Here is a 21,305-nt window from a genome sequence, read left to right on the forward strand (position 1 = left end):
TTCCATTTCAAAGAAATCTGTCTCAGACATATGCTTAGTTTTAATCAGTATACGATTTCACATTTATTCATTCAGTAATTATTTCACTTAATTATTTTTCTTCCAACTGTATTTAGGTATAGATTTAGAGAAGTTTCTTGCCTCTGTTAATTTTCTTTGTATAACATCCAGCATTACCAATTAGTGTTTAAGGAATTTTTATTCTTAATAATGTTAAAACTTAATCTAGAAAGAATGCCTAGTAACCTTGTTTTCAGTGAATATCCCATTTAAACCATCTTAAATAGTTAGGAATTTTCCTAAAAAGATATTCAAAGTAATATTTTATTTAGCAGGATTTCACTAAGACCTACTTAGAGTAATGTTTTTGACATTTTAAAAAAAATTACTACAAATTATACCTCAAATTTATATGGAAAAGTACATGGAATCAGAATTGCCTTTATTTTTAAGGTGTCATCTAGCCCAAAGAGGAATTCTTTACTCATTAGCTATAGTAGATTTAATATCGTAAGCACATAATTATGTATACTTGAAGCATTCAGGATTGTTTTGTCTTCTTGGTGAATTGGCTTTTTTATCATTATAAAATCTTTCTATCTCTAATAATAATATTCTTGTCCCGAAACCTACCATGTCTAATATTAATAGAACCACTCCAGCTTTCTTATGACTAGTGTTTATATCATTTTTATATTGATTTAATGTTAACTTATCTGTATCTTTAAATTTACAACTGTTACTCTTGTAAACAGCATCTAATTAGGTCTTGCTTATTATCCAGTTTGACAATCTCTGCCATTTCATTGGAGTGTTTAGCCATTTATATTTAATGTAAATTAGCTTTATCCTTTGAAAATTGATCTTTTTAGATTTGTTAGGGTAAATTTGAGAATGCAGTAATTATTACTCTGGGTTAGATGAACTTTGCTTCTAAAGGATGGTCTTTCTGAGAATTCAACTGAATGTCCATGTTCAGTTAGCTTTATCCACTCTAGCTGGTGGGAACTCCAGTATCCCTCAGCCTTTTGTGACCTCCAAAAATCTCTGTGCAGTTTTCAGCTCCTGGGTAGTTGTGTAACCGCCACACTTTGTGGGGTTTTTCTCTATACTATGCAGCTTAGTGTTTAGCCAAACACTAAGGAAGATCCTGTGGCAGATTTCTGGACCTCCCTCTTGCATTTCTCTCCCATCTAATATCTGCCCTGCAAATTCTAGCTGCCACAGCAGCCTCAAATTCACATCTCTGTCTTATCAGCTCAGCACAATATTATTGAGTGTACTATTTGGGTTCCACTATTCTGAACTACAGTCTGGAATGTTCCTCTAGGCAGAAACTCACCATATATAGGTCTCTCTTCTTTTAGGGGTCAGAATCTTGCACTTCAGATGTTGTACAACATCTGAAAACAGTTGTTTCATATATATTGTCCAGTTTCTTAGTTGTTTACAACAAGAGAGTTATTCAGTACCAGGTAGTTCATCATTATCAGAGGCAGAAATCTTAAAATATGTATATTTAAAGTTATTCTTTTTGAGAAATAAAAATATAAAGCTATAAAATTAAATCATAGACTCTATTATATTAGAGAAATTATCTAATCCAACACAGTTAATTGAAAGATGAGAAAATTGAGATAAAACAAGCTCATGTGACTTGTAATAAATTACACTGAGTTACTCATAAAGTCATTTCATAACCCAGGTTTTCTAAATGTTTGTCTACTGTTTTTCCCACAATAGTAATCTTCTGAAAATTTCTTCGATTTTTGAAATATAATTTTAACTTGTCAATTTTTTTATACTTCAGAACCCTTATACTTTAAACATTCTTCTCACTTCATTTTTGTCCTATCCATAGCATTGTTAATCTTGCTGTTAACACAAGCATGAAAAAAAGAATCCTTACAAGGGTGTTTTAGAATGATTGACATTCTGTGGGACTATATAATTCCATGTAAGACCTAGCAAAGAAGACACTTAGTTATTTTAATATAATTGGAGTCTCTTTTATTTTTTTTTTTTCAGTTTGTTTTCCTTGCTGTCTAAAAAACACAACAAAGTTCTGGAACAAGCTACACAGTCCTTGAGAGGTTCACTGAGTTCCAATGATGTTCCTCTACCAGATTATGTAAGTAGTTACCGTTACTTTGTCAATAAAAAGTTTTCCTTTCATTGCTAAATGTGTAAGTAACAATACCTCTCTCTTCTCAAGATCTGCCTATGATGCAGGTGCCCTAGAAATCTCGAATACACAAATGAAAGAGTGACATCTTAAGTCAAGGGAAAACATTTTAATGATTACTAACAAATGGTTGAAGAAAGTCAACCTAAACCAATGATTTTTCATAATTAGAACTCTTATTACCTTAGTCAAGAAACCCTCTCAAACGAATTACAGAAAAGTAAAAGGAGGGTTTTTATAGGAAGTATGCAAAGGTTTCTCACTCAAATGGAGGACCTAAACACGGGTTTCATAGAGAACGAGAACCTGATATTGAAAAGCTGTTGGATTCAAGAATATACTGTCTTTCTGAGGTCCTTTCATTTCTGTTCTCTGCTGCTTTTTGCTTCAGTTTTATTCTCCTGCTTACTCCAGGCCAGGTTTCTCCATTTGCTGACTGAAATAGCAACCCCAACCCTTCCTCTTCTACCTCCTGAGCCATAGCATGTCTTTGTGTGTGTCCCGCCATTAGCGCACTGACCAGAGTCTTCAAAGTCCTGGGAAAGAGACTCTAATTGGCTCTGCCCAGGTCAGGTGCTGCTCTAGTCCTGTCAGCCATGTCAGCAGAGAACAGCAGGAACATCTGCCTTTGTTCTTCCACTTTAAAGATGAAGAGCATAATACCATGTGATGGAATCATTATATAATAATAGGAAGGAGAATGCATTATGAGTTCACAGATAGGGCAGTGCCACTATCTGTGACATTTCTTATATTTTGGAAGATGGCGTAGTTGAGGATGCTAAAAATTATCTCGTTATAAACCACAGAAGTAGTTCATCAAGCTCTATCTAATAGGACCTCACTGAATCCCCAGACAACAACTTAGTGGGTTGATATTTAGAAACTTTATGAGAGAATTTTTAGATTCTGATTCTGAAGTGGCGATGCATACCAGACAGCCAGAGAGTTGTTTTGCTTGTTTCCTGTGGTTTGTTTCATTTCTAAATGGTTGTGCTGATATGAGACTGTGGGAACAGCACCCAGTCCGGATAGCAGTCGCTGATAAACAGAGATAGCTGTGTGCAGCCACAGCCTGACTGGGCTATTTTTCTTCTCGTTTATTTATTTATTTTGTGTGTGTGTGTGTGTGTGTGTGTGTGTGTGTGTGTGTGTGTGTGTGATAGGATCTGTCATCCCATTAAGGTATTAAGATTATAATTCCAAAGTACTTCTCTCTCACACACACAAAACATTTATCTTTTAAGGTTTTCCTGTTAGTTGAATATTCTCAACTTTCAAAAAATTAGTATAATATCTCACTTCTATCCTTGCCATGACTTGTTATAAGGAAACTGTGTCTTCTTAATGGCTGCTTGGAAACCTTAAAGGTCAGCGTGGCAGCGGGGATTGTGTTTATTAGGAGTTTGAATTTGGTTCATCTATAAATGTTTCGTTATTTTTGTACAATTATCATTTGATTTACATAGTATTTCTCTGTTGTTATTCCACACAGAAAAATGTATACACTCTTGAGATTGCCCTAGTAGCATTCCCCTCGAATAAGAATCCATAAAATGATATTTCTTTGAGAAAATGGGTCATATTTCATAGTATTTGCCAATTATGGAGGTGATGGTGCAAGGAGGGAATGTTGAACTCTAACAGACATATGAATTCTCCTATTGAACATCACAGTTTTTAGAGTCACTGACTATTTTCTTCTCGCATTAAATTTTCACTGAGTAAACATGAATTTCTTAAAGCATCTGCTTCCTGGAAATACTGGGAAAATTCCATGTGGAATCTGTCATTAACAATCCTCATTTTAATATGAACTTGAATTTTGCTGCCTTTCCTCAGACTTAATTAAAGAGGGTAGGTACCACTGATTCAGCACTAGTGATGATAGCTGAGTCACTGCTCCTGCCACTGGGCTGAAGGTGATTGAAGAAAACAGCGACCCTAAAAGTAAGCACTGCCCTATGTTCTTCTTCCTTGATAACTCAGTGTGTGTTTTTATTCACCATTCCCATTGCTCAAACACTATGAATAAGTGTTTACCTTTGAAACCATGTTTTCACTGTCATTCTCTTTTAAATTGGTCATTAACTGGGAAATAAAATATGTTCCTCCCTCTTCTTCCCCAGAAATTTTACTTAAGTGCCTTTGCCAACCAACAACCGCATAAAATTCTGTGATAAAAAGGAAAACGGAAGGGTCTTAAGGCAGCCGTGGGTTCCCTGATGTATACTTGCTACACCAGGATTGGATAAACGATAGTAGCACAGATTTTGAATAAGTGCTTAAAATAAGGATGTGTTTTTATTCTCACTGTAGTACACAGAGTACTTTCAGTCTACCTAGAGGTTTCTGAGTTTATTAAGAAAATGTTTATTCTCATTATACTGTATAATTCACAAGCCAATTGAATAACAACATAGAAAGCAAATAACAAGTTACAAAAACATTAGTATTATTACTCTAGTACAACCATGTTTGCCTGAAAGTGTCAGGGGAAACCTCAAGCCTTCCACCAAGTTGTAGATAAGGAGGAAGTGCCCCGGCTGCTTAAGGGAAATACAAATTACACTCAGGTCCTCTGTGGGGCGAGAGAGTGATGGCTGGCTCTGCAGGCTCTATGGGGCAGTAAAGGTGTTTAGGAAGCAAGTGAAGTTCAGTTGACTTGGCTAAGCTTCAGTGTCTTTATATCAGGGTTTCATAAAATTTAATTCAGTGACTAAAGGGACAGAGGGTTGTTAAAGAAGACTCAACAATATTTTTTAGAACTCTGGTCATATACAGTAGAACCTCAATATAGAAAATAAAAGGAAAATAATAAATGAGTAATACTTGCTTATTAAACTATAAGCATGGTTTTTAATTATGAATATTGTCACAATGTCATATAAGCTTTGTTTTCCTAATTTCTAACAACCACCTTAGCAACTATTTGAGATTAGAAGAATCTAACTTTATTCTAGGTGGAACCATACGGGACCAAGTTATATTTATTGCCCTTTGATCATCAAAGGATTTTTTAATCTTTCCTTAGGACAGACTCTCCCATTTCATTCCAAGCAATGAAATGCAAAGGCACAAGCCAGAACGAGCAAGAGCCAGAATCAGAAAAACCCATTTCCTTTCCTTATTACAAAGCTAAGCAACATTTTCCAACACCCTTGCATCTTGACGGGGGAGAGGGGAATGTCTGACTAGCTCTCAGTGGGGGAATGTAGGTGGAAGTGCTATAACCACTGCACCATCTTACACTCTTCCATTCCCCTCATCATCTGCTATCTAGATGCGGGAAATCCAGTGGGAGGGAACTCCTGAGGTCGTAAAATCATCTCATGGAAGGAAAACTGGGTATGTTGGACTGTGATGCAAAGTGGCAATAAAGATTTACTACATTAAAAAATATGGACAGGAGAAACCAAGATGGCGGCATAGGTAAACACCTGAAATTGCTGCCTCCCACAGCAACTTCAAAACTACAACTAAAAGACAAAACAGACATCATCCAGAACCACAAGAAGGCTGGCTAAGTGGAAATTCTACAACTAGAAGGGAAGAGAAAAGCACACTGAGACTCAGAGGAGCTGCGGAAGTAAAGTACAGAGGTACGGAGGCGCGCGCACGGAGAGGGCTGGCATCTGAGTACACGGCTGGCTTTTTCAATCCAGAGGGAGACACAAGCTCCCGACTGCTCTGAACTCCAGTTCCAGTACGGGGACCCAGACTCATATGGGGAGAAACTGGACTGTCTGGCTTCAGGCAGAACTCGAGGGCAGCTATCTCTCAGAGGTGCTTGCAGCGATTACCAAGGGACACTGAGACACGGGGGCCTCTTAGGGCAGGGCTGATGGGAAGCCATTGCTGTGTACTCCGCCCTGAGACTCAGCCCCATCCAAGCTGTGCACAGAGGCTTTTGCATATGAATGGCCTGGTCCTTTGAAATCTAAATTTAACTAAAAAACTGCAGTTGAGTCAGAGAGATCCAGAACATCCAAAAGAAGGCCCAAGGCCCCACAGCAGCTTGCATTGCTTCACAGCTGGACCTCATCTGGGACCCTCCAAAACCCAAACAAAGAAGAGGAATCTGCAGATCTTTCCATAGCTTCTGCTGGATGGCGTCAGGCAGAGGCTAAATTAGCACCTCCTTGGAGATCCAAGAGCCAGTGTACCCAGGGGTCAGAGTAGGACCATCCAGATTACAACTCCTCAGATCCATAGGGACACACTCAGGGGGCAGACTCAGTGAGCACCAAAGCCCCACAGAAGCAAGTCTTGCCTCATAAGGGTGTCTCTAGCACAGAAGTTCTCCCAGTGTAGACACAGCTGATCCTCACAGCCAATTGGCCTGGAGGTCAATTCCTCCCAGTGACACCAACAACAATCAAGGCTTAACTACAACAAGACTGTGCACACAGCTCACAAAGGGGTGCACCAAGAGTGTCCACCTCAGGTAACTGGGGAAGCTGAGCCACTGGGCCCTATAGGTCACCTACCACACAAAGCCACTCTATCAACTGAGGGAAGCAGCCAAAATGCAGAGACAAAGAAACAGATCACAAATAAAAGAAATGGAGGAAAGCAAACGACTGGATATAGAGTTTAAAACCACGGTTATAAGGTTTTTCAAGACTTTTCTAGAAAAGGCTGATAAATTTAGTGAGACCCTCGAGGATATGAAAAAGGACCAACTAGAAATTAAGCATGCACTGACTGAAATAAAAACTAATATACAGAGATCCAACAGCAGACTAGAGGATCGCAAGAATCAAGTCAAAGATTCGAAATACAAAGAAGCAAAAATCACACAACCAGAAAAGCAAAAAGGGTCCAAAAATATGAAGATAGTGTAAGGAGCCTCTGGGACAACTTCAAGCGTACCAACATCAGAATTATTGGGGTGCCAGAAGAAGAGAGAGAGCAAGATACTGAAAACCTATTTGAAGAAATAATGACCAAAAACTTCCCCTACCTGATGAAAGAAATAGACCTACAAGTCCAGGAAGCGCAGAGAACCCCAAACAAAAGGAATCCAAAGAGGACCACACCAAGACACATCATAATTAAAATGCCAAGAACAAAAGACAAGGAGAGAATCTTGAAAGCAGCAAGAGAAAAACAGTTACCTACAAGGGAGTACCCATACGACTGTCAGCTGATTTCTCAACAAAAACTATGCAGGCCAGATGGGAGTGGCAAGAAATATTCAAAGTGATGAATAGCAAGAACCTACAACCAAGATTACTCTACCCAGCAAAGCTATCATTGAGAATTGAAGGGCAGATAAAGAGCTTCACAGATAAGAAAAAGCTGAAGGAGTTCATCACCACCAAACCAGTATTATATGAAATGCTGAAGGGTATTCTTTAAGAAGAGGAAGAAGAAGAAAAAGGTAAAGATAAAAATTATGAACAACAACAAATACATATCTATCAACAAGTGAATCTAAAAATCAAGTGAGTAAAAAATCTGATGAACAGAATAAACTGGTGAATATAATAGAATCGGGGGCATAGAAAGGGAGTGGACTGACAATTCTCGGGGGGAAAGGGGTGTGGGGGGTGCGGGAAGAGACTGGACAAAAATTGTACACCTATAGATGAGGACAGTGCGGGGGGGAGATAAGGGCAGAGGGTGGGGTGGGAACCGGGTGGAGGGGAGCTATTGGGGGAGGGGGGAGAGGAACAATTGTAATAATCTGAACAATAAAGATTTATTTTAAAAAAATAAAAGCAAAAAAATATATATGGACAAAAGGTCTGAGTAGACATTTCTCCAAAGACGACATACAAGTGACAGTAAGCACATCAAAAGGTGCTCAACATCATTAGCCATTAGGGAAATGCAAGTCAAAACCATAATGAAGTTCACACCCATTAGGATGACTGTAATAAAAAAGGCAGATAATCACATGTGAGGGTATGGAGACATTAGAATCCTTATATTACTGCTGGTGAGAATGTAAAATTATGCAGCTGTTTAGGAAAACAATTTGCAGTTTCTCAAAAGACTAAACAAAGAATAACCATATGACCCAGCATATGGTCATAAGTACCCCTAAGGAATTGAAAACATATGTCCATGCAAAAAAGTGAATGTTCATAGCACTGTTATTCATAATAGCCCCCAAATGGCAACAACCCAAATGTCTGTCACTGGTTTATGGATAAATAAAAGGTGGTATATCCATATAATGGAATATTATTCAACAATAAAAAGGAATGAAATATGTTCACTCAGCAGCACATATACTAACAGTAATGAAGTATGATGCATGCTTCAAATGGATAAACCTTGAAACCATGCTAAGTGAAAGAAGCCAGTAACAAGAGACCACGTAGGCAAATCTTGCAGAGATAAATAGTAGATGGTTCTGGGTGCGGAGCGAGTGCTAATGGGTACAGGTTTTCATTGGCGAATGATGAAAATGTTTTAAAATTAGATTGTAGGGGTAGTTGTACAACTCTGTGAATTTACTAAAAACCTTTGGATTGTACATATTAATTCAGTGAAGTCTATGGTGTGTGAATTTTATCTTGATGAAGCCATTTAAGAAAAAGGTAGTACTTGGCCCTAACCAGTTTTGCTCAGTGGATAGAGTGTCGGCCTGCGGACTGAAAGGTTCTGGGTTCGATTCCGGTCAAGGGCACATGCCCAGGTTGCGGGTTCGATCCCCGGGGCATGCAGGAGGCAGCTGATCAATGATTCTCTCTCATCATTGATGTTTCTATTTCTCCCTCTCCCTCTCTGAAATCAATAAAAAAATTTTTTTAAATAGTCTAAAAAAAAAAGGTAGTGCTTGGAGCACTAGAAAAAACAAGTACTATTTGTTTTTGTTTTTGTTTTGTTTTGTTTAATAAATCTTTGTTGTTCAGATTATTACAGGTGTTCCTCTTTTTTTTTTTTCCCCCATAGCTCCCCTCCACCGGATTCCCCACCCCACCCATGCCCTTACCCGCCCGCCACTGTCTTCATCCATAGGTGTAAGATTTTTGTCCAATCTCTTCCCGCTGAGAATTGTCAGTCCACTCCCTTTCTATGTCCCTGATTCTATTATATTCTATTATATTCATCAGTCCATTCTGTTCATCAGATTTTTTATTCACTTGATTTTTAGATTCACTTGTTGGTAGGTATGTATTTGTTGTCATTTTGTTGTTCATAATTTTTATCTTTGCCTTTTTCTTCTTCCTCTTCTTAAAGAATACCCTTCAGCATTTCATATAATACTGGTTTGGTGGTGATGAACTCCTTTAGCTTTTTCTTGTCTGTGAAGCTCTTTATCTGACCTTCAATTCTGAATGATAGCTTTGCTGGGTAGAGTAATCTTGGTTGTAGGTTCTTGCTGTTCATCATTTTGAATATTTTTTGCCACTCCCTTCTGGCCTGCATAGTTTGTGTTGAGAAATCAGCTGACAGTCGTATGGGTACTCCCTTGTAGGTAACTGTTTTTCTCTTGCTGCTTTCAAGATTCTCTCTTTGTCTTTTGCCCTTGGCATTTTAATTATGATGTGTCTTGGTGTGGTCCTCTTTGGATTCCTTTTGTTTGGGGTTCTCTGCGCTTCCAGGACTTGTAAGTCTATTTCTTTCACCAGGTAAGGAAAGTTTTCTATCATTATTTCTTCTAATGGGTTTTCAATATTTTGCTCTCTCTCTTCTTCTGGCACCCCAATAATTTGGATGTTGGTATGCTTAAAGTTGTCCCAGAGGCTCCTTACACTATCTTCATATTTTTGGATTCTTTTTTCTTTTTGTTTTTCTGGTTGGGTGTTTTTTGTTTCCTCATATTTCAGATCTTTGGTTTGATTCTTGGGATCCTTTGGTCTACAGTTGAATTTCTGTATATCCTTTATTTCAGACAGTGTATGCTTAATTTCTGACTGGTCCTTAACAAGTACTATTTGTTGAATGTAATAGCAGATAAACATCAGCTTGGCTGGCATTATAGCATGAGGGTAAATATAGGAAAATAAATCTTATACTTTGAAAAGCTTAATATTTTCAAGGAAGAAAAACATGTTTCTTGTAGAGTGACTTGACTTTAGAAAGTGCTAGTAATTAGATAAATACACAGTTATGCAAAGGTATATGTATTTTTCAGCCTTGTTTGAGAGCAAAAAGAAAAAATGGGAACAAGTAAAATAACCATCAATAGGAGACTGAATAAAGTACATATTCATTCAATACAACATTCTACAGCCATTTTTTAAAAAGTGAATTCAGTCTATATGGGTTTATATGAAAAGATATAACACTTAAATCAGTTTTTAAAAACCCACACAGTATAGTGTACAGGTTAATGTACATGTCTGTTTAAAAATATGCATTTAATTTTTCTAGAATAATGTACAAGGGGCCATTAAATAGTGGTTACCTGTGGGAAGTAAGACTGAAGGGTAAAGAAAATAGAACTTTATAGTTTTTACATTAATATTCTTCTTCATAGGTATAGATCTTGAAATCTTTTTTAAGTATATACACAATTTAGCCTCCCTTCTTTCTTCCTCTTTCCTTTATTATTTTTAGATAATTTTAGACTTATAGAACAGTTTTAAAGAATTTTTATATACCCTTTCTCTTTTAGAAATGTCTTATATATCCTCAGAACATTTATCAAAACTAAGAAATTACCCTTGGTACAATACTGTTAACTAAAATACAAATCTTATTTGAATATTGCTAGCTTTGACACCAATGCCCTTATTCTTTTCTAGGATCCAATTCAGGGTCCCACATTGCATTTTGTTGTCAAGTCTCCTTAGTCCTTGTCTTTCATGACCTTGAGACTTTAGAAGAGTACTGGTCAGTTATTTTGTACCATGTCCCTCAACTTGGGTTCATCTGACATTATGCATTGTTGGGAAGGATACTACAGAGGTGATATGCCCTTCTCAGTGCTTCGTATACATGATGCTGGTGTTACTGGTGATGTTTACGTGTGTTTACTTTGAACACCTCACTGGGGTGACGTCTGCCAAGTTTCTTCACTGTAAACTTGCCAGCTTTCCCTTTTTAGTTACTCTATATTTTGGGGAGATACTTCGAGATAATGCCAATAAGATCCTGTTTCTCTTTAAACATTTTCCCACATATTTTAGCATCCTTTGATCGATCTTGCCTGCAGCATATTTTACTGATTTATTAATGATTTTCTATTTGTCTGATTTCTCCTACTTTTATTAATTGAAGTCTTCTGCAAGGAGACTTGTACCTCTCCCCAATGTGTTTATTTAGGCAGTTATTATTTATATCAGTATGGACTCCTGGATACTAATTTTATTCCCTGTTTTATAAACCAGGATTATTATTTCTTTGGTACATAATTCCAACTTTGGCCATTGGGAGCTCTATCAAATTGTGTTCTTTGCCCTTTGAATATGCAGCTATCTTTTTTTTCTTCTCTTCCTCCCTCACTTTCTTCCTTCTCTCTTTTTTTATTTATTTTTATTAGATCCTTAAGATGTTCCAACTCATCTTGTATTTCCCCTGCTGCAGCCCTAGAATCAGCCAATTCTCCATGGAGGATCATGAAATTTAAATCAAGGTCTTTCTAGTTACTTTCATAATGCAGAAACTAGTGTGAAAAACAAACTAACAGCCTAATACGGCGAATAAGGTTGGGGAACACCCCTAAAGAACACAACTGCTTTGAACTGAAATAGATCACAAGCCCCACATTGATTAGGTCCCAGGAAGTTTGTTCTTTAATGCAATTGATTTTGAAATTCAAATAAAGCCTGTGGCAAGTGAGCAAGCTCCCCACCCACCCTGCCACTATTTTTCCTAATTAAAAACCAGGCCCGACTTAAACATAAGACCGGTTTTCTTGGTTGTATTATAACTTGGCTTTGGATGCACTTCTGAACGAGGAATTCCAGAGAGTTTCTAAGAATGCTTGTGAGCACAATTTTCAGTTGGAGGGCTTACTCCCCTCTTGTTAAAATAATAATAGTAATTATTATTACTCCTTCGTTCTTAAAAAGCATACCTCAGTTGAGGGAAAGAATATTGGCCTTTCTTTATTGCCAAAAAGGAAGTTTGTCTTGTCCCTTCTTACAGAGTATGGCAGAATATTCTTAAGAGTTTTTTTAATTATCATTAAAAATACTTAAATAACTTTTATGTTGCTTCCTCTGGCTTATAAAAGGAAATAGGATGTGTTTGCATTGAAATCTGGCAATGATTAATTAACGTTCTAAGTGAAGTTTAAAGAATACAGAAAAAATAACCCATGCATATTAAGTTCAGTAGTAATGTGTGATAAATTTGTAAAAACCAGTGATCACGGTTTCCTCCTTCCCCCCTTTTCATTGTAGTAAAAAAATTCTAACCTGCTACTGTGCAGAGCTAATTTTTAAAAGAAGCACCTTTTCCAAAGATTTTTTTCAAATTCTTTGTTATTTAAGAAACCATTGTTTTAATTTTCTGTTTGCTCAAATTTTGATTGTTTCTCCCTCTTTCTCCTATTCTGCCTGAGTTTGTAGTTCCTAATAGGAAGGAAAGAAGTCTACTATTTGGAATTTTCTTTGATATATCCTTGATTTACATGGCAAATAGAAAGCAGCTGTCTATTTAAACATCTAATTCTTGAAACCATAGTCCCCTCAAGCGTCATCTGGAAATAATGTAACTTGTAAAACAAAGCTAAGAAGAAAAGGCAATGTTTGTTTTATGTGGGATGAATGATTTCTGTTGGGGTCCTTTAATTCGGCTATTATGAGGGTTATTAAAAAGCTGTATTACAAAAGAGGTTTAAATGAAAAGAATTTTTTGAGCTGGTATCTTATTATTACAGTTGATTATAGTCAAAGCTGCAAATGTTTTTAAAATGGCACTTTTAGTTTCTCCAGATAAGACCCAAAAAAATACAGTAATCTTACTCAGTGTATGAATGGAAATACAACTCTTTCCTGAGTTGATTTAATTTCTGAAAACAAATTGTATTTGAGAATTCAGCTCTACCTGTTTTTCTGGAAATTTCATGGATCTCTGGAAAATTCTTAAGAATCCATGTAAGAATATTTGGAGATCACCTTTATGCATGCAAAAAAAAAATGATCATGAGAGCATGAGTTTACCTAGATTTCTGGTATTATTAGAAGATTCAATGAACAATAAAGTTAAGCCGAACTTGTTTCTAAATTTATTCATACTAGTAAATTATTTGAGCTCTGATGTGAGATCTCAGTCATGAGAAGTGGTATACCCTAATTTGGGAACAAGTTAGTTTTTCCTTTGACAGTTGTTGGAGGCTATTCCATGATTGGAGTATATTGGTTTTCTTGGTTTGTTATTACAACAGAGCAGTTATTTTTGGACAGTTGACATGTAAGAACTAAATTTCTTTACTAAAATATACTTGGCACCACGAAAATGAAATTAGCATGTCTGTTTGATGATCGAAGGGCAGGCGTGGTTAATTATTTTCATGCATTTGAGTCACCTGTACTCTCTCACTTGGTATTTTCTATGGTCTCCAGTTTGTATTTTGACTGAGGTGACGAGGAGGGTATTGGGTTGCTCTGAAACACCTTTTTTTCCCCTTTAATGTACAGTGCTCGTTGATCAGTTGAGTGATTGAATTAATAATTTATCCTTTTTTAAGGGTCATGTTTGAAGCCTAAAAAGTTCTGAGCCTTTAATAACCAGGCATTATCTTTCATACTGGTCCGTGACTTCAAATTGGAACAAGAGTAACTTTTGTTTCGTTATTAGTAGTACTTTAGCTCATTACCAACTTCAACTCCTAAGTTTCCATGTCTATTGTGAATGCTCCATATAATTACTAATATTCTCCAGTAATACCAGTTAAAAAAGAATGAGGTGTGCCTAAACACACGCCATATGGTACTTGAAATGCCTTATTCTTCATCCAACAAGTAGTGAGCAACTACTGTTTTGTTTTTAAGTATATTTTTATTGATTTCAGAGAGGAGGGAGAGGGAGAGATAGAAATATCAATGATTAGAGAGAATCATTGATTGGCTGCCTCCTGCATGCCCTCTACTGGAATGTCTGGAACTTGGGCATGTGCCCTGACCAAGAATCGAACCATGACCTCCTGGTTCATAGGTCAAGACTCAACCACTGAGCCACACTGGCTGGGCTGAACAACTACTGTTTTATCAGGCACTTTTCTCCGTGTAAAGACATCATTGAAGATAAAAATTTCTGTTCTGATGAAGCTTGCATTCTCATAAAGAGAGATGTATAATGATTGCAGGCACAGGTGAATGATTAAAAGTTCCCATGGGAAAACAAAGCAGGATAATGAAATTGCACAACAGTGTGAATATACTTAGCACTGCTGGATTGGTAGAAAATGTCATGTGTCGCCCTAACCGGTTTGGCTCAGTGGATAGAGTGTTGGCCTGCAAACTGAAGGGTCCCAGGTTCGATTCCAGTCAAGGGTATGTACCTTGGTTGCAAGCACATCCCCAGTAGGAGGTATGCAGGAGGCAGCTTGATCGATGTTTCGCTCTCATCGATGTTTCTAACTCTCTATCCCTCTCCCTTCCTCTCTGTAAAAAATCAATAAAAAATATTTTTTTAAAGAAAAAATGTCATGTGTCTTTTACTGCAATTTTTGTTGTTGTTGTTGACGAGTATGAACAGTGGGATCTGAAAAACTAGATTTAATCTTCATGTGATGTTGGCCTTATTAACCCCTCTGATTTTTTGTTTTCTGATTTCTTAAATAAAAACAATAATGCCTTGCCCATGGAATTGTGAGAATTAAGTGAGAGAATGCACAGAAAGCATTTAGTGCAATGTTTAGCACATAAATGCTAAATATTAACAAGTGCTATGTAAATGTTAGTGGCCATTGTTACTACTGCTACATCTTCTACAACCTGAATGATACTCTCCCATCCCTAAAAACTCAGAAATACCAATTAAAAGTCTCTTTCCAGTGCCCTGTAACATAATGGAATCAGTTTACACTGCAGGTTAGACTCGGTGTTAACTTGGTTGGTAAATACTTAAGTTAGTGACCTTAGAGAAGTTATTGTAGCTCTCTGAGCTTTAGTTACCTATCAAATGAAGATATCTACTCTGTAGAGTTGAATTTAATATTAGTGATTATACATATAACTTTCTTAGCTAATGCCTTGATCATAGTAGGTTTTCACTAAATGATGGATATTATCATATCACTAGTGGCCCAGTGCATGAAATTTGTGCACATTAAAGGGGAATTAATTAGAGAAAATAGTTTAATATTGCTATTTGCCCTTTCTCTATAATAGAAGTGTCAGAGATGAAAGAAAATTAGTAAAATGTATATGAAAATCTCCCTCCTGTCAGAGTCTGGGGCGCGCTGCGGGACCCAGAATCAAGTCCCTGCCCACCCATGTGCGCCTTGAAATCCCACGAGACCCAGACCCAGCCGGCCCCACCCCCATCAAGCCCTGCAGGATGGGGGGCACAGCCTCAGGTCCCCTGGCCTGGCACCAGGGCAGGTGGCACGGCCTCAGGTCCCCCATCAAGGCCCACTGGGTGGGGGGCGCAGCCTCAGGTCCCCTGTCAAGCCCCACCGGGCGGGGGGGTGCAGCCTCAGGTCCCCCGGCCCAGCCTCAGGTCCCCAGCCCCGGAGCCAGGGCGGGGGGCACAGTCTCAGGTGATGACCATTTGCATATTAGCTCTTTATTATATAGGATGATTATATTCATTCAAATATATTTATCATTATTCAGTAATGGGAGGTAAGACAAGCTTTTTCATATATTCTTCTGGGCAAAATTTACCTGAACATAAGAATAATCTATTTATGAGTTAATTATAGGCTTTAGAACATACTATTAATTGCATCTTTCTCTCAACTTTTGAAAGTTCATCATATATTTCTTCTTTGTTTATAAATGGAGCCTTATCGCCTTTCTATTGAGAGGAATGATGGAGTGCTCTGTTGTTGGTGACGTGCCAAATTAAAGGTAATTGGAGAGAAACCAAGATGGCAGCATAGGTAAACGCCTAAACTGCTGCCTCGCACAACAATTTCAAAACTACAACTAAAAGACAAAACGGACATCATCCAGAACCACAGGAAGGCTGGCTGAGTGGAATTCCTACAACTAGAAGGAAAGAGAAAAGCACACTGAGACTCAGAGGAGCTGCAGAAGGCAGAGGTATGGAGGCATGCGGGCAGAGAGGACTGGCAACTGAGTGCGCGGCTGGCTTTCTCAAGCGGAAGGGAGACAAAAGCTCCCGACTGCGCTGAACTCCAGTTCCGGGTGAGACTCTGGGGACCCAGACTCATACGGGATGAAACTGGACTGTCAGGAAAGAGAAAAGCACACTGAGACTCAGAGGAACTGCGGAATTAAAGGCAGAGGTACGGAGGTGCGCATGGAGAGGGCGGGCAACTGAGTACGTGGCTGGCTTTCTCAAGCAGGAGGGAGACAAAAGCTCCCAACTGCACTGAACTCCAGTTTCAGGCGAGACTCTGGGGACCCAGACTCATTTGGGGAGACACTGGACTATCTGGCAGCGGGCAGAACTCGAGGGAGGCTTTCTCTCAGAGGTGCTTGCAGCGATTACCACAGGACACTGAGACACAGGGGCCTATTAGGGCAGGGCTGACGGGAAACCAATGCTGTCTGCTCTGCCCTGAGACTCCGCCCCATCCAAGCTGAGCACAGAAGCTTTTGCAAGTCCTGTCTCATAAGGGTGTCTCCAGCACAGAAGTTTTCCCAGTGTAGACACAGCTGATCCTCACAGCCAATTGGTCAATTCCTCCCAGTGATACCAACAACAGTCAAGGCTTAACTACAACAAGACTGTGCACACAGCCCACAAAGGGGTGCACCAAGAGTGTCCACCTCAGGTAACTGGGGAGGCTGAGCCACTGGGCCCTATAGGACACCTAGCACACAAAGCCACTCTATCAACTGAGGGAAGCAGCCGAAATGCGGAGACAAAGAAACAGATCACAAATAAAAGAAATGGAGGAAAGCAAATGACTGGATATAGAGTTTAAAACCACGGTTATAAGGTTTTTCAAGAATTTTCTAGAAAAGGCTGATAAATTTAACGAGACCCTCGAGGATATGAAAAAGGACCAACTAGAAATTAAGCATGCACTGACTGAAATAAAAAATATTATACAGAGATCTAACAGCAGACTAGAGGAACACAAGAATCAAGTCAAAGAATTGAAATACAAAGAAGCAAAAAACACTCAACCGGAAAAGCAAAAAGAAAAAAGAATCCAAAAATATGAAGATAGTGTAAGGAGCCTCTGTGACAACTTCAAGCGTACCAACATCAGAATTATTGGGGTGCCAGAAGAAGAGAGAGAGCAAGATACTGAAAACCTATTTGAAGAAATAATGACCAAAAACTTCCCCCACCTGGTGAAAGAAATAGACTTACAAATCCAGGAAGCGCAGAGAACCCCAAACAAAAGGAATCCAAAGAGGACCACACCAAGACACATCATAATTAAAATGCCAAGGGCAAAAGACAAAGAGAGAATATTAAAAGCAGCAAGAAAAAAACAGTTAGTTATCTACAAGAGAGCACCCATACGACTGTCAGCTGATTTCTCAACAGAAACTATGCAGGCCAGACAGGAGTGGCAAGAAATATTCAAAGTGATGAATAGCAAGAACCTACAACCAAGATTACTCTACCCAGCAAAGCTATCATTGAGAATTGAAGGGCAGATAAAGAGCTTCACAGATAAGAAAAAACTAAAGGAGTTCATCACTGCCAAACCAGTATTATATGAAATGCTGAAAGGTATTCTTTAAGAAGAGGAAGAAGAAGAAAAAGGTAAAGATAAAAATTATGAACAACAAATACATATCTATCAACAAGTGAATCTAAAAATCAAGTGAGTAAAAAATCTGATGAACAGAATAAACTGGTGAATATAATAGATTCAGGGGCATAGAAAGGGAGTGGACTGACAATTCTCGGGGGAAAAGGGTGTGGGGAGTGCGGGAAGAGACTGGACAAAAATTGTACACCTATGGATGAGGACAGTGGGGGGGGTATGGTCAGAGGGTGTGGTGGGAACCAGGTGGAGGGGAGTTATGAGGGGGGGGCAGAAGAGGAACAGTTGTAATAATCTGAACAATAAAGATTTATTAAATTAAAATTAAAAAAATAAAAATAAAGGTAGTTGGAATAGTGATGCCCAATAACATGAAAATCCTATGCCTAAAAAGACTTGTTAGGTATCAGATGCAAACAGACAAAGTACAAGAGATTTCATTCAAGAAATTAGGTCTGCTTCTAACAGAAGTGCTCTAGAACTGATCCCGGAAATATAATGGAAGTGACTACTTAATCTTTTTTAGCTTCAATTTCCATATCTGAAATAAGCACAACAGTCCTCTTATTAATTACTTATTATTAGATTTTAAATAAGATTAAATGGAGTAGATACAAAAGTGAAACAGCAGAAATTCAAGGAGGGTATCATCCATTCAAAATACATGATTTTATTCATGTCATGTTTGCTGCAAGCATTGAGCATACAGTGGTGAATGAACAGACATGGACTCTGCCTCACTTCAGAGAGTCATTAGAGGGGAAAAATCCTTTAGCAAGCAAATAAATACAAAATTATAAATACAGCTAGGGAAAATAACTGTGACTTAATGCAGGAGAATTGTGAGCATTCTCATTTAGATTTTGGAGTGTAGGGAGATGAGGTATTTGCTCTCTGAGAAAGTGGTATTTAACTAAGACCTGGAAGGTGAGTAAGAGTCAGTCAGAGGAAGAGTAGGGATTGAGTGTTTTAAACAACAAATGCCCTGAGGCAGGACAGAGCTCTGCTTATTCCTCGAACTGAAACCAGGCCAAATGTATTGGAAAGAGTAGCATTAAGTGAGATTGGAGGTATAGGTCAGTGTCAGGCTATGCCAGGCCTGGTGGGCTATTCATTGTAAGGATTTGGGATGTTATTTATATAGTTTGACATATAGTTTATTGAAGGATTTTGAACAACGGATGTACCTTTGCAAAAGTATTATGGAGAAGTGATTTAAAGAGGTAAAAGTTGAGACTGAGAAGCCAATTAATCCAACCTGGTGAGAGATGACAGTGGCTTAGAACTCAGAGAAGTACTGAAAATGGAAATGTAGGTAGGTGTCATCAACCTGAATAAGATACTCAGCGTCATGGCAGTTGATGAGAGCATGATGAGAAAGTGGCGTGAGAGGAAGAGAAGAATCAGTCCAGAGCTCTGAGAAGTTGGGTAGAAGAGGACATGCTGTATCAGAGGAGTTGGGGATACCCCAAGTGCATGGTGTCAGATGGGCATGCCTTAAAGAGGAAAAAATGCTAAAACAACTTGGATTGAAAATTGAGGATGAGATGAGGATTAACACATATTCGCTAGTTTTGGCCAAACAGAAGTGATATCTATGCATGTAAAAATGGGAAGTTTTTTGAATAGTATAAACTGACAGGTAGTTGATTAATCATGTAAAGATTCTTTCAGGGATTCTATTTTTTAAATTGAAGTTTAGGAAAGAAAGTATAAAATTAATGATTCTCAATCTTCTATTTAGCCTTTCTTACTTTTGAGTATGTCTGTGTCCCTGTTCCTGCTTCATAGCATTCCCAGCTTGATGAAGTTCTTGTGTAGACTAATGAGTTAAGCTTGTTTAAAATGCAAGTGTTATATCAGTACCTTAATTAATAATCCTATCTAATAAAAGCCTACTATGCAAATTGACTGACCAGCAGAATGATGGGCAGAACAACCGGTCGCTATGATGCGTACTGACCACCAGGGGGCAGACACTCAACGCAGGAGCTGCCCCCAGCGGCAGTGGCAGGGGGCGGGGTCGGCAAGTGGGCGGCACCAGGCCAGCCAAGGTGGGTGCCAGCTGGGCCCCCCCCCAATCGCCCCGCCAGTCACCCCGCAGAGGGAGGTGACTGGCGGTGGTAGCGGGGGGCTGGGCCAGTGAGCAGGCGGCACCAGGCCAGCCAAAGTGGGTGCCAGCAGGGGCCTCCTGATTGCCCCACCAGTCGCCCTACAGATCAGCCCTGGTTGCCGGCCAGGCCGAGGGACCCTACCCGTGCACAAATTTTGTGCACTGGGCCTCTAGTTTGTAATAATAAACCTCAAGTAGCTAAATATACTGATTAATTTTCTTGAAATCTGTATGTCTCTCAGATTTTAAATTAAGTCATGCTTAGTAAACCAAGTGAATAGTAGTAAAGTCAAAGTGTATTCATAAACTCAGGTTATAGGAAGCTCCAAATGGCCTCATCATAGCACTGGAATTATTTCCATTAGATTACATGATATATGTGTCTCTTACATTACACTAAGTGGCCAGATTATTATGATCTCTGAACACATAATAATCTGGCCACTCAGTGTGTGTGTGTGTGTGTGTGTGTGTGTGTGTGTGTGTGTGTGTGTGTGTGTATTAGAGGCCCGGGGCATGAATTCGTGCATGGGTGGGGTCCGGCCAGCCTGGCCAGGGGGAGGGGCATGGGCGGTTGGCCAGCCTGCCTGCTGGTCGAACTCCTGGTCGAGGGGACAATTTGCATATTAGCTTTTATTATATAGGATATACACTGAGTGGCCAGATTATTATGCGTTCAGAGATCATAATAATCTGGCCACTCAGTGTATACAGTATAGTAAGCTTTGAACTCACCATTCCATCCATGGTTCAAAGGAAATAATCCTTGAAAGCATGTATAATGTATTTTAGCATGTTTGTCATTTTCCTCTCAAAAATATAGAGGAAGAGGTTTTGAGAACTGAGTACAAAAGAGGAGCATAAGTGCTGTGTAACAAAGGATGGCAATGTGCGTGCGTGTGTGTGCGCGTGCGTGCGTGTGTGTGTGTGTGTGTGTGTGTGTGTGTGGTTGTGTGTGTGTGCGCGCACACTGGCCTTTGGTAAAAGCTTTAGATTGTTTTTTTTCTTTTCAATTTTTCATCCTACTGTCCTCATTATTATATTACTTATGTAGATCCTTCTGTCCATTGAGTTCAAAGTACTTACAATCAGCAAGTCATTTATTTCTTGGATTTATTGAATGCGTACCCATTGTTCAAAAGCCTGTGGGCGTAAGTACAAAGTTATAAAAGCACACAAATTAAATGTAATAACACAGGAGCAAGAGAGAAAGCCAGCAGGATCACGGCTGT

General features: G+C 38.8%; 1 protein-coding gene across 5 annotated transcripts in view; it reads left to right on the forward strand.

Moving 5' to 3' along the window:
• Positions 1-21,305, forward strand: part of DYM (dymeclin) — a 260,359-nt gene that overhangs the window by 181,708 nt on the left and 57,346 nt on the right. For all 5 annotated transcript variants that reach the window (XM_080684272.1, XM_080684270.1, XM_080684273.1 and 2 more), the window contains one exon: positions 2,029-2,131. In XM_080684272.1, the coding sequence (XP_080540398.1) occupies positions 2,029-2,131 (103 nt within the window). The remainder of the gene's footprint in view (positions 1-2,028; positions 2,132-21,305) is intronic.

This window comes from Plecotus auritus, assembly GCF_963455305.1.
Source record: "Plecotus auritus genome assembly, chromosome: 8".
NCBI lineage: Eukaryota > Metazoa > Chordata > Mammalia > Chiroptera > Vespertilionidae > Plecotus > Plecotus auritus.